The sequence below is a fragment of the Kwoniella mangroviensis genome, assembly GCF_000507465.2.
Source record: "Kwoniella mangroviensis CBS 8507 chromosome 1 map unlocalized Ctg02, whole genome shotgun sequence".
In the NCBI taxonomy this organism is placed as follows: domain Eukaryota; kingdom Fungi; phylum Basidiomycota; class Tremellomycetes; order Tremellales; family Cryptococcaceae; genus Kwoniella; species Kwoniella mangrovensis.
In genome coordinates this window covers 1,776,184-1,789,150 of record NW_027062534.1, presented here as the reverse complement: position 1 = coordinate 1,789,150, position 12,967 = coordinate 1,776,184, and the positions used below count along the sequence as shown (strand labels likewise).

At 45.0% G+C, this 12,967-nt stretch overlaps 4 protein-coding genes across 4 annotated transcripts; 3 read left to right on the top strand and 1 right to left on the bottom strand.

Moving 5' to 3' along the window:
* Nucleotides 1-235: 235 nt before the first annotated feature.
* I203_105772 (uncharacterized protein) lies at nucleotides 236-3,448 on the top strand (the record flags this gene model as incomplete). Its single annotated transcript, XM_019144924.1, has 11 exons — nucleotides 236-349; nucleotides 479-583; nucleotides 649-765; nucleotides 899-1,116; nucleotides 1,210-1,311; nucleotides 1,374-1,528; nucleotides 1,589-2,434; nucleotides 2,514-2,664; nucleotides 2,736-3,000; nucleotides 3,063-3,247; nucleotides 3,310-3,448. The coding sequence occupies 11 exons, from the start codon at nucleotides 236-238 to the stop codon at nucleotides 3,446-3,448; spliced, it is 2,397 nt and encodes a 798-aa protein (XP_019006259.1).
* A 488-nt stretch (nucleotides 3,449-3,936) lies between these two features.
* I203_105771 (uncharacterized protein) lies at nucleotides 3,937-4,875 on the top strand (the record flags this gene model as incomplete). Its single annotated transcript, XM_019144923.1, has 1 exon — nucleotides 3,937-4,875. One exon carries the CDS (start codon nucleotides 3,937-3,939, stop codon nucleotides 4,873-4,875), a length of 939 nt encoding a protein of 312 aa, XP_019006258.1.
* Nucleotides 4,876-7,821: 2,946 nt separating this feature from the next.
* On the bottom strand, nucleotides 7,822-10,286 carry I203_105770 (uncharacterized protein; the record flags this gene model as incomplete). Its single annotated transcript, XM_019144922.1, has 4 exons — nucleotides 7,822-9,254; nucleotides 9,328-9,541; nucleotides 9,605-9,991; nucleotides 10,065-10,286. 4 exons carry the CDS (start codon nucleotides 10,284-10,286, stop codon nucleotides 7,822-7,824), a joined length of 2,256 nt encoding a protein of 751 aa, XP_019006257.1.
* A 389-nt stretch (nucleotides 10,287-10,675) lies between these two features.
* Nucleotides 10,676-12,617, top strand: I203_105769 (uncharacterized protein; the record flags this gene model as incomplete). Its single annotated transcript, XM_019144921.1, has 10 exons — nucleotides 10,676-10,763; nucleotides 10,832-10,875; nucleotides 10,942-11,017; nucleotides 11,102-11,227; nucleotides 11,374-11,462; nucleotides 11,538-11,692; nucleotides 11,802-12,081; nucleotides 12,216-12,326; nucleotides 12,403-12,493; nucleotides 12,562-12,617. The coding sequence occupies 10 exons, from the start codon at nucleotides 10,676-10,678 to the stop codon at nucleotides 12,615-12,617; spliced, it is 1,116 nt and encodes a 371-aa protein (XP_019006256.1).
* Between the last annotated feature and the right edge of the window lie 350 nt (nucleotides 12,618-12,967).

Here is a 12,967-nt window from a genome sequence, read left to right as displayed (position 1 = left end):
ATTGTCATATACATCACTCGTCTTCATCACAGTCATACTCCTTGTATCTCCTAAACACAAAGAGGATCGATCTTTGCAACACAGGTCATTCCTTGTAAAACGATCCAAACAAGTTGGTCTCATCAGTATTATTACGTTATATCATCACAATCGACCCAGCTCATAGTCCGAAAGCCATACCTCTCCTTGTATCTTGAAAGGTTGTCATATATCAGATTCTGATAGAGTAGCCGATATGGTTGGAACCCCCGTCAAGAAGAAGGAAAAGGAAGTACCACCTTCACCTCCTTTGATCATACAAGATCAGGGGAAGGGAGCGAGGTATGATAGGGTTGGGTTCTTGGGTGAGGTGAGTGTTACATTCCAGCTCATTCAGTTTCATGTATGCAGTGCATATAAATAAGCAACACATCTTAAACGCTTCAATCATGCGTTCATCACGGACATTCGAGAATTGACGAAAGATGCATATACATAGGGTGGTTTCGCTAGAGTATACGAAATTCAAGATGCCAAGAACCGCAGGAAAGCTGTCAAAGTCATTAATAAAAATGCTATCACTTCGAAGAAGAATAAAACCAAGGTAAGTCTCGCTGAACAATCTCGAATTCTCAAGGAATACTGATGATTGTCATTGTGTTATTTTAGTTATGGGCGGAAATCAAACTTCATCAAATACTCGTTCATCCCCATATCGTAAGGTTCGAAGATTGTTTTGAAGATTCTAGTAACGTATACATGGTTCTAGAGCTATGTGAGAATGGGGTGAGTGAAATTGGTATTTTGGAATGTTTCCATCTGTCTGAACCTGTTGATATGATCACTTTTCTATCTTTGATTCGATCAAGTTTTATCGCTCCTAGAGCGAATGCTGATATTCCTTATTATTGGTTTACAGAGCATGATGGATCTCCTCCGACGTCGTAAACGATATACCGAGCCTGAAGCAAGGTATTACCTAGTCCAACTCATCGCGGCATGTCAATACATGCATCAGATGAATGTGATTCATCGTGATTTGAAATTGGGTAATCTGTTTTTGGATGCGGATATGAATGTCAAAGTGGGAGATTTTGGATTGGCGGCGTTGATTGAGAATCCTGGGGATAGGAAAAAGTGAGTGTGAACATTGTTTACTTCGACCATTCCAGTTCGCGCAATAGGGAAGTTTCTAGAGGAAAAAGGGTAGTTGCTGATGTTCTCTTCCAGGACGATCTGCGGTACACCCAACTATATCGCTCCTGAAGTTCTGTTCGATCAGGATAATGGACATAGTTTTGAAGTGGATGTTTGGTCAATTGGAGTGATCATGTATGTGGTCCAGTGTGATCTATTGCCCACTCATCCGAGTCCAGCTAATCCATCATATTTAGGTACACCCTTCTGATCGGGAAACCGCCCTTCCAGACCAAAGACGTCAAGACCATATACAAGCGGATCAGAGAGAACAGATACGAGTTCCCTGCAGACAAGGAGATCTCGCATTCAGCTCAGGATTTGATATCTTCCATTTTGAATCCTAAACCGGGTGTGTTGGCTGGCTTGGTCCCCGACCTTCACTACAGCTGATCACATCTATCCTTTTTAGACGAACGTCCACCGCTCGACAAAATCCTCTCCCATAAATGGTTCCTCGACGGACCTTTCCCAGCCTACATCCCAGCTTCAGCCAACGATTTCGCTCCTGACTATCGACATATATCCACCTCTCAATCTCGACGTAACTTCCAAGCTCTGTGTCAGAAATCGAAAATTGGTGTCGTACCATCCTTGGCTCCAGAAGTTGTGTCCCGACCTCGTGCACCCCTTGGACCTAGTATTCTACAACAAGAAAGGGATTTCAAGAACGCCGTTCAACCCGACAGTCCCATTTCTGCTTTGCTCACTTCAGCTCGACAACCTTTGGTGCAGGCTTCGGCGCCCATCAAGGAACCTTCATTGCTACGAAAATTATCTGCTGCAGGTGCAGCGTCTACATTAAGTCCCGCCAGAAAGTCGGCACTGGGTAGAGAGCAATACGGAGTTGCCGGACTCGGACCTTCCTCAGCGAGAAGACATGCTAGCCCTATGGAGAGAGTTGGCGAAGAGGATGACGAGGAGCAGGAAGTGGAAGTTTTGGAACCTCAAAGGGAAAGAGGTTATGAAAACGCTGTTAGAGAACGGGGATTGGCAAATCAAAAGGCTAGGATCGTCTCTGAAATGGCCGGTGAAAGACATCGACATAAACATCATGAACAGCGATTACCATCTGTGTCACCCAAAAAAGCTGCTCCATTAGGCTCAGCTACTACTTTACCCCGACCGCCTGCAACTGCTTCAGCCCTCACATCTAGCAAAACCAAGGATTTCAAGACGAGCTTATTTGACGTAATTGGCCAGAATCTTGCGAATGGATTGGCAATGTCGCAAAATGAGCAAGGATTCAGGACGCCTCGTAAGTAAAGGAGTCTGCCTTGCGACCGTGTCCTCGAGATTACCTAAGCAGGAAACTGCTAATCGGGACTCATTCGCAGACATCGACCCGAATCCAGCCCCACCGAATGTGTTCGTTGTATCTTGGTTGGACTATTGCACGAAATACGGAATGGGGTTCGCTATGACCGATGGGACCGTCTCGGTCCATTTCAATGACTCGACCTCGCTTGTACTGGCGCCTGGCAAACAGTGAGTATCGGTATTCTCCATGCGATCAGCTCTCACTCGATTCGGGCTCTTACTGATGTCACTCTTTGCAGGCATTTTGATGATATCCGACCCACAGCCTCTGACGATCTATCTCACCATACTCGACGATCTCACTCCATAGACGCCTACCCATCTGACCTCAAGAACAAAGTATACCTGCTCAAACACTTTGAAAGTTATATGCTTGATAAACTGTTCCTTGAGCAGCCTTACACATACGATGATGTGAATCTAAAGACCGGAATGGTTTTCATTGTGAAATATCTAAGAATGAAACATGTCATTCTGTTCAGATTGAGTAATGATGTTCTCCAAGTGAGCTTTTCATGTATCTCGTTTTCCTCCGAACAACAAGCTAATACGATTACCTGATATAGTTTAATTTCTATGACCACACCAAATTGATACTATCTCAGGATGGTTTAGTGGTCTCGGTAATTGACCGACATTCGATCTTGAGAACGTGGAGTCTGGAAAGTCTCCTGCAGCCGATAGGCGATGATGCCAATCCGAAAGATAAGAAGAGGATAGAAGGGGTAGTACATAAAGTACAATATGCAAGGTTAGTCGTGATCTTATCAGACAGTGGTCGATATGTAACTGATGGATTCGATTTTGTTGTAGAGACGTACTAGCCAAGATCAAGTCGCACGGCATGAACAAAGCCACCGATAACAAACCGGGCGTGAATGGTGTACCTGTCGCTGCTGGGACGAGAGCTGCGGTACAGAGAGAAAAGGAGATCATGAAACCCATCCGATGATCAGTAATCGAGGCAACAATTCATTGATGTCAAGCGAAGCGGTCCTGTTACTACTCCATACACATATATTTTGGACAATATAATATACATGTTGATATACCTCATCGTTCCGATTGTTTCATTTTCGTTTTTCGCCCTCCCATCTTTTTATACCCATCATCACTTCAATCGATCATGTTGGATTTCTCTTTCCATTTAAGACTGTATTGTATTCCTCTCATATGACTTGTGTTTATTGTTATCATCAGGTATCAGGTATCAAGATAGGTCTATTGGTCCATGCATCTCATGTTATGTTGAACACGGGTGATTCGGTGATTTGGTATGAGGAGTGGGTGGTGGACAAGAAAAGTGGAGGTCGTCGATATTGCGAAGGGTGAAATGTCATTTGCATTCCTCTATTGGATGAACATTTCTCATCAACTCAACCCATCAATACAATTCATCACACAGCAGACCGAAGGAAAACACGATCAGATGATACAGATATGAACGACGAAAACCAGATGACAAGACCTATACCGGTGATACTGTTCAAAACTCCCTCTCCATCCTCTTCGCTTGACCCATACTCACAGTCACTCTCATCAAAATCGTATCAACCCACTTTCATACCTGTCCTAGAAGAGACATACGATACGAGCTCCCTCGTACCATCACTAGAAGGAGGATCTGAACATTGGGAAGGGGTGATTATAACCTCCCGTAGAGGGGCTGAAGGATGGGTGAGAGCAGTCACCCAATCTCGTATTGGTACTGTAGCAAGTCCGAAGGGTAAAGGAAAAGGCAGGTGGGACGAGGTTCCCTTATTCACAGTTGGAAATGCATCGTCAGATCGTCTTTCGGAATCCTCCATGCCACCAGAATATATACCGCATGCTGTTGGATACGAAGGAGACGTACCACCTAAATCGGCTGTTCATCTAATTCCTCATATAATAGATCGTCTACCAAGATTAGAAGGAACTTATAAAAAGTATTTGTTTGTAAGAGGAGATAAGTCAACGGAGGTACTTCAAGATGAATTGAGGAATAGCGGAAGGATAGTAGAGGAATTTATGGTTTATAGAACAACGCCTAGATTGGATATTGGAGAGAACATCAATAAATTTAGAGAAAGCCGACGACCACGACCCCAGCCGAAATCAGATGAGGATGGAGATGGGAAGGGGAATGGACAAGAAGGGAAAGGATGGTTATGCTTCTTCTCACCTTCAGGCGCAGAGGTCGTCTTGCCTCACTTGAAGAATCCGAAAGACGACGAACATGGATTTGAGGATGGGTATTGGAAAGGATGGAAGATATTTGTTATTGGAGAAACTACGAAAAAGTACTTCGAAGAAAGGGGTATCAAGGTTGATGCGGTTGCTGAAAGACCTAATCCCCAAGGACTGATGGATGCTGTACGAGGTTATGACAGCATATGACAGTATACGACACTCCGTGAAGACTCGACGAACTTGATGAGAAGATGTCAAATTAAGGATACTTTCAGATTACATGCGATGTTTCTATGCTATGGAATGGTGAGGTATATCCCCTGTCTTCGATAAACATGTGCTCAGAGATGACAATGAAGGCGCCAGCTGACGATATATGAACCCTTAGAACGTCAAATACCATGCATCGATATACCAATGTGCCACTGCCAACATCACTGATCGTGCAGCATCAGAACGACTTCCAAAATTCATGGAAGGCATACCCTGTAACCTAAACAGGCTATGGACCCACAGCGTGGATCCAGGAATTAGGGCTTAGATCAACCTCCATACGATGACCCTCCAGTCTGATGGTCAGATGAATCTTCCAATCGATCGATCGATTCCGATAACGCCGTATAAGCAGAATCAAATCTCGCGAGGGACTCATCGATGGCGTAAGAATCGGCACCACTTCGGCACGGACTGTCAGAATGCATACCATCCTTGTATATATAGACTGAGAGACTTGATCACACGCAACTCACCTGTCCGTTCGGGAAGCCGAAGACGACATGGTGGTTTTAAGACTACTTGAACCGGTGGTCTGATACCGGTTATCATCCCTATCGTGTATGAATCGCGTGTTACCGCTCCAAGAGGCACCAGGTTGATCGATATTGGTCGTTATGGGAAATGAATTCTATTCAAAAGATTGAAGAAAATATAGTACTGTAAAAGATTGTGGTAGGTTGAAAAGGGAGTTGAACGAGTGGGATATACATTGTACGAAGAGTTCTTTTCTGCTCATTTTTAAGGCTTTTATATGTGTGGAGAACTATTGAGATCACCTGGTGCTCGGGAAATCCTGATTGGACACGAATGAAACCAAAAACAAGGGATGGTCGCTTCCTATAGGGGAAAGCTGAAAGGTGCCTGATCATTGTGGTACTGAATTTACGGATCCTCCTTTTACCTACCAAACGAGACATAATGGGAGATCGGTGACATCCTTGTTCTTCGGTTCAAGAGGGTCATGCAATTTAGGCATTGCCGTCACGCCTTGACGATCCCAGTTGAAGATCTACTGAGCATCTCTCAGAGGCACACAAATATTCTTCTAATTAGCAGAAGCAATGACACAAGCAATCAGGATCAAAGGCATATCGTTCCGTGAGCGATTGTCATTGACGTTTCATCTGTACTTTCTCTTAGCGGTAATTCAAGAAACACTCTGGAGACAACCCAAGTAAATAACGGATGAGCTCATATGACCATACAGCGGGTTCTCAAGGGACAGTTTCATCATCTCAAAAGGAACCAGAGGATTCATCATCTCAAAAGGCATAAGGACCTCGTGGACTTTGTCCGTCAAGGTCACTATATTGTACATAATGCAGTATGGGCTCCCATCGAGGCCGATTTATCCCCGAGAGTTCTGGCTGCCCGAGTGGTCAGTCTGAGACTGTGAGGCGTCGTCTTTACTACTCCCAAGTCGACTGAGCCGATCAGACAGTCTGCTATACGCTGACTCCATTGCTGATACAGCTGTAGCCCCCTCTTTGGTTGACGCCGTGGTGGCAGTGCTGATATGATAAGTGAGGTTACATTAGCTCAGTACAGTGCAGTATTATGCCTCACAACTAAGACTGACCGTTTGCTCTGGGGTGATTTTGTTATCACTGGTATGTCCCATATAATTGCTGTGTCGTCCTCTTCAGGCCTGAGACCTTGACCTTCGCCTGTGACTGTCATTTCGAATGCTAGATATTATCAAGAAGTGGTGAATGATGGAATGCAATGACAGAAGTATATCGAGGTCAACAACCATCCAGAACTCATGTATACGAGCATATATACATGCACAATCGATCAGGTCATTCCTATCATATTTCGCCTTCTGATCAATCCTACTAGGATTCTGTAAAAGGAACCGCCTCATCTTTTCTTTCATATGGGAGAAGAAGCAAATCTGGTATGCTGCGCTGAGATAAATGGGTCGTCCTGCTCAATAGTCATCAAAGGATCAGGCTCATAGAAGCAGCTTTGAGTTCATTCTTGCATCGAACAATTTAGCCTCTTTACGCTCATAGGCTTCACTAGCAGATGGTTGATTGCTCACCGACAATGAACAACCGGTCATCCGTTCGGCAACAAGTCATACTCATCAGCAAAAGCTGTGCCACGGTTCTCTCAACGAGTAGAAAATTGTGCTTCGTGTACTAGAAGATCAGTTTACCCGAGCTAATCCCGACCCGAAGGCATACCAATTTCGGAGTTAATACCTGACTAACGGCCATCGTTGAATTCCTAATCGAGTATGTTGAACCCTCCTGTCCTTGAGCTTCCTTTACGTGGTGGCGGTGATAGGAATTCTTTAGGTATAATCCCACTTCGACCAGTAGATGAAGCTGTCTGATTGGCAGTACTGGCTGAAGTGTCCGTTTGAGATCCTGCTTGAGGCTGAGACAGAGTGCTATTGCTAGTGCTACACGTTCGACCAAGTGAGCGACTGCTCTCAAAGAGATCCTGCACAGTACACTGTATACTGTATAGTGCGATCTCGTCATTGATGAGTGACATGAAAGCAAGCCCACAGGATCATTAACCTCTCAAATCTTGAGATGACTCGTATCTGTCTTCATTGTTTTGAAATAGGGTCGAGGAAGAGGAACACGGCAGTTTATCATTCGCATTCGATCCGATCAAATATTTCACTTAATCTTCCTCATCAATGAAGTCATCATTATACATAGTGAGATACAGTGCAGTACAACCATAGACATGTATATACAGCTAACGCATTACAAACCAACACAAGAAGCAGCTTGCGCGTTCTACTTCAACCGCATAGAGTACCTCTTTTACAGCCATCACGGTATCGTATCGTTATGATGATCACCGCCTTTTGTCTGTCTCCCTCATGTTGGTCTCAGACAAATATTGTAATCTTCACCAGCCTAGAATTTCCTTACCCCTACCGAACGTCTCCAAAGAAGTGACAATCAACCTCGACCAGCTCCCTCTGAGCAGCAGGAACCCTATGATCATCCACCACCAATCCTTTTCCTTCCTCAATACCATCTCTTTTCCCATACCAGTCGCTGAAGTAGATAAGAGACCTTCTCGTGGTCCTATCCCACCCATATACCGTCCATTACTTGGCCCAGGAGCGAACAGAACATCTAGTCCCAAGTATCTTTCCACGGTATACCGGAGTGATTGCAATCTCAACATGAAGAGGAACAGCAACGTCTTGATTAAATCTCTCTTTCTGTTCCTCGCATATTTAGGTCGAATAGAATATGATTTACCTCCAGTAAGTGAGGAAGAAGGAACTTTGACAGCTGGATAGCCAAACCATGGATTCGAAGTATCGTATTCACCTACCACCTGGCCACCATGACCTTCAGGTTCTTCCGAATAATGTTCACCTAAAGAAGGGGGCTCTAATGCACCAGGAGTAGAAGGACTTATTTGACCTGTATCCAGATCATTCACTAAGTTTATCGTATCTCTATCTTGCTGCTCATCTCCAGCTGTATGACTTTCTCCCAATTTACTAAGCGTACTGACTCCATAAGACTGTAAGACCTTGGCATGATGTTTCTGCAATCTATCCGAATACGTCCTAGCGTTCTTCAAGCCCTCTTCGTTCTTTACGCCTAAAAGCCTGAGAGGGGGTCGAGATCGCCTTTCGGACAATGATCTCTCATTCAGATCTTCGAACAAAGCGGGTCTCAATACTTTTCTGGGCTTTTCTTCCTCGTGCATTTGATCTTCCGTCACTGAGTCCGATTCTGAATCAGAATCAGATAACAAATCAAGGTTGGCTAACCTTGACGGTGAGAGATACAGGTGAAAATCCGATAATGATTTTATACGTTGTATCGCACTTTGTCCAACCCCGGTTCCATTGGCGATGAGTGTGGGTGTCTTACTCCCACTCCGACTTCCACTTTCGTTCCCTTTGATGAGCGGAGTAGATCGTCTGGAACTGCTCCGCCGAGATAAAGTTGGTATGTACATCTCGGGCGATATATCGTGAGTCGGAGTAGGTTCTTCAACTTCCAATTGTGGTACATCACCATCTTCTTCTTCCTCCTCTTCTTCAGCGGGTTCAGGGGGCGAGTTCGCCTCTCTAGATTTAGTCATCCTCAATCCAGATCCGAATCTCCAGCCTCCGAGATTGACTGCTGAGCTATTCCGTCGACTTCTCGCTGGAGTGGTAGGGGCGGAATAATAGATATCGGCGATTGAGCTGTATGATGAATTTCGGGAAGGGGAGGCAAGAAAGGGCTGATCGAATGATGAGTGATGGGTGTAATATGAGTATATAGGATTATGTAGAGACGGGAAAGAATACGAGTGATTACCACCATACGCTGTGTTGATGCAGTACATGGATAGATTAGTATTGACGCGAGGGAGAAAGTAGATCTACTCTTGCTCACTTACCTCGAGGTAGTTTGTTGAGGTCAAATACAGCTTCCAGATTCTCTTTGTTATCTAAGAATGCGACTTTTTCCAAAGCTGATCTGGGTAAAACACGCTTGATGACGTTCCACATCGATCGATGGGTCCATCCTGCATTGACGACGTAGACGCTTTCGATCATCCCTGGGAAATGGTTGTGACCCACTGAGAGTAACGTTGGCAGGAGCTCGACTTCCTATAAATCGATATCATAGTGAATGAGTCGTAAGTATCTTGAAAGGTACAACTTGCGACTCACCATATTTCTATAACCCGCACCATTGGCATCGACTATCAAACACAATCCCTCGCCACCTTGCCCCAAATGTACATTCTGCTTCTTCGTCCAAATCCCTTTCACCCAATAATCCCTCAACGTCCTTCTGGCCACTTCCAATGCCGACCACGCATAATTCTTCAAATCATCCAATTTCCCATTCGTATCTCTTATAACCTCTTTCACCGTCAACACCGCTATCGGGCGTCCCAATCTATCGGTGTGCTCGGGTAAAGGCAGTATGAAGAACAATGGAGATTCTGTATAAGGGGGGAAAGAAGGGATAGGAGAATGGAGAGATAGGGTGATACGTTGCTGTAAAGTACTTAATAGGGATGTGAGTGTCTTCGTCTCGTCGAATCGATGTCTCTACCAGTAGTCTATAATATCAGCAGATGCAACGTCGATAAGAGGACGTGTACAACAGTAGTTTAACACGCACCCTCAAATGCCTGAATATACTGTCCATATCCTTGGTCCACTCTTCTACTCCATTCCATTCTTCCTCGTCCCATCCTTCCTGAGCTCTCAATTCTTCAGCATCGTTCCTCAAATCTTCCTGAACTCTTTGAGTGAGGGGCAGATAAGCTTCGTACTCGGCTCGGGAGTTCTGGAACCTTTGTAGTGCTGGCGGTTGGGGTGTTGAAGACGATGAGGATGACATGATTCTTTGTCCCTCTCGTGAGATAGCTATAGCTTAGGGATGGCTCGCTGTTCACCCAGGATCATGATCAAGCTGTACTCGAACGAAGGTTTGATAGCGAGGAGATGACGTCTGAGGATGTTGATTGTGAGATGGATATGTCCTATGACCGGATGATCAATTTACATCTGCATGATTGGTTTGACGGAGATCACCGAAACACCCCACCCAAAATTGCTTCCGCCTTCGATCCTCTAATTTGGATCCAAAATAAACATGACACTTCCACGTCCACTTGCTTGCACTCGTGAATCGGAGAGTTCGCAAGTATTCCATTCGGTATATCATTGTCTTCTTCCCTGGTCTGGCTCGTCGTTTTTCCCCTGTCCTGGATATCCATCTACACTGGAATGCTCCCCTCCAGTCTCTTGTTCGTGCTGTCGTTGGTGCTCCTGTCGGGATGTTTGGCTGCGGAATCGCTATATAGCGTATTGGGAGGTAAGTCGAGTTTCTCTTGTTGGTTTGCCTTCCTGATCTGTTGGGCTGATATGAGGTATGTAAAACAGTGAAGAAGGATGCTTCCGAGGCTGATCTGAAGAAAGCTTATCGGGTGAGTTGTACCTTCCCCGCATGCAGGAATATCTGTAGCTGATATACTATATATCTCTTCGTCTAGAGATTGTCAAAGAAATTTCACCCCGATATAAATCCTGACGAAGCAGCTCACGAGAGGTTTATAGAAGTATCGAAAGGTTAGTGAGATAAAACGTCAGCTGTTGGGAGCCGCATATCTGTCCTTGAGCTGACTGAGTTATATACAACTACTCGCTCAATAGCTTATGAGGTGCTGTCAGATACGGAGAAAAGAGGGATATACGATAGACATGGAGAGGAAGGGCTAAAGCAGCACGAGGCAAAGAAACAGGCTGGAAATCAAGATCCATTCGCCCGGTTCTTCGGAGGTGAGTACAACTGTCCCATCGAATCGAGCTTCACTTTGGGTCACTGGACAAGGACGCGTTTTATACTGCATGATGATGAACATAGCCCCTTGCGAGACGTTAAGCAGGACTGATAGCTGATTTGTGGTACTATTTACATCTCATAGGAGGTGCACCACAGGAACAAAGGGGTCCAGGATTAATAACGAATTTAGAGGTCTCTTTAGCGGATATGTACACGGGGAGAACCGTTGAGGTGGGTACACCATATTATACGGTGTCTTTCGATACTAGACTAGAGAGACTAACTGTGCTTTGATCAATTCAATAGTTCCAGATACCGCGTAAAATAATATGCACGCATTGTCATGGATCAGGAGCCGAGTCGGACAAGGATATACATGAATGTCAGCATTGTGGGGGTCGGGGTATGACTGTTCAGAGACATCAGGTGTTCCCTGGAATGTTCACGAACGTCCAGATGCAGTAAGTCAAATCGTTCCTTCATTGCCCAGGTATTGCTATCACTTCATAATTGTCATTGAGCCATCAGGTGAAGGAGAGTTTCATGCTAATTCAACTACTATTCGTCCAGATGTAACCATTGTAATGGTAAAGGCAAACGAATAACCCGACCATGTCACTTATGTAAATCCAACAAAGTGATAGATACAGATCATACACTGGCTGTACATATACCTGCAGGTGCACCTGAAGGATTCGAAGAAGTGTTCAGCGGGGAAGCGGATGAAAGTACAGAATGGGAAGCTGGAGACGTGGTTGTGCGGGTTAGAAGTAGGAGGGAAGAAGGGCAAGGTGGTTGGGGGAGGAAGGAGGGAGGTATCACGGGGAGGGTTGTATTGGGTGTTGCTGAGGTGAGTGAGGCAAATTTCTAACTTGCTGGAGCTGTTCTTCAGATGGTATATGTCTTTCATTCCCATCCATGGGCTTGAATGCTCACACTATACTCAACTGTATATGAAGTTCGCTGACTGGACATAATATGTAGGCGCTCCTCGGCTTCGAACGTAATTTGACGCATCTTGATGGAAGAACGATACCCATAGGGAGAAAAGGTACTACTCAACCTGGTGAAGTGGAAGTGATAGAGGGCGAAGGGGTAAGTCAGCTGATGAAAGCAGACCTTTTTCCATCGAAGCTGATTCGTAAGCTGATTTATAACATGAGTTCATCAGATGCCTGCATATTCGGATGTACCACAGGGGGACATGTACATAGAATATTCAGTTGTGATGCCTACGGAAGTGACGCATGATACACAGGAAAGTGAGTGGACTCTCAACCCGAGGCAGTTTATTGCGCTGTTGCTGATGCCATTGTTTTATATTCCGTAGAACTGCGGGATATATTTGGGTACCATCCATTGTCATCGCATCATGATGAGCTATAACGATGCATAAGACATAGATATGCAATGCATCTTACCCACATAGATGATAGCGTGATCATGCTGCAGCCACATACGCTGATAAGATAAATGCCGCATTACCCCCCATGGGGTTAGATAGGACACCAGGAACGCCAATCTGGGGTTGTAATGTGTTATGAGGTTACCGAGTGATTCCGAGTTCGTAGTATGGCAAGATGTCTCGTGATCAGTTGACTGGTACTAGCATACTCTATGGGGTGAGGTGATATCACATCCTATCCTATCTCACTACGAGTATATATACCGCAAGTCGTGCTGGACTATCTCTTCTTTCCCCTCTCCACATCCCACTTTCTCTTGCCATAACTCAT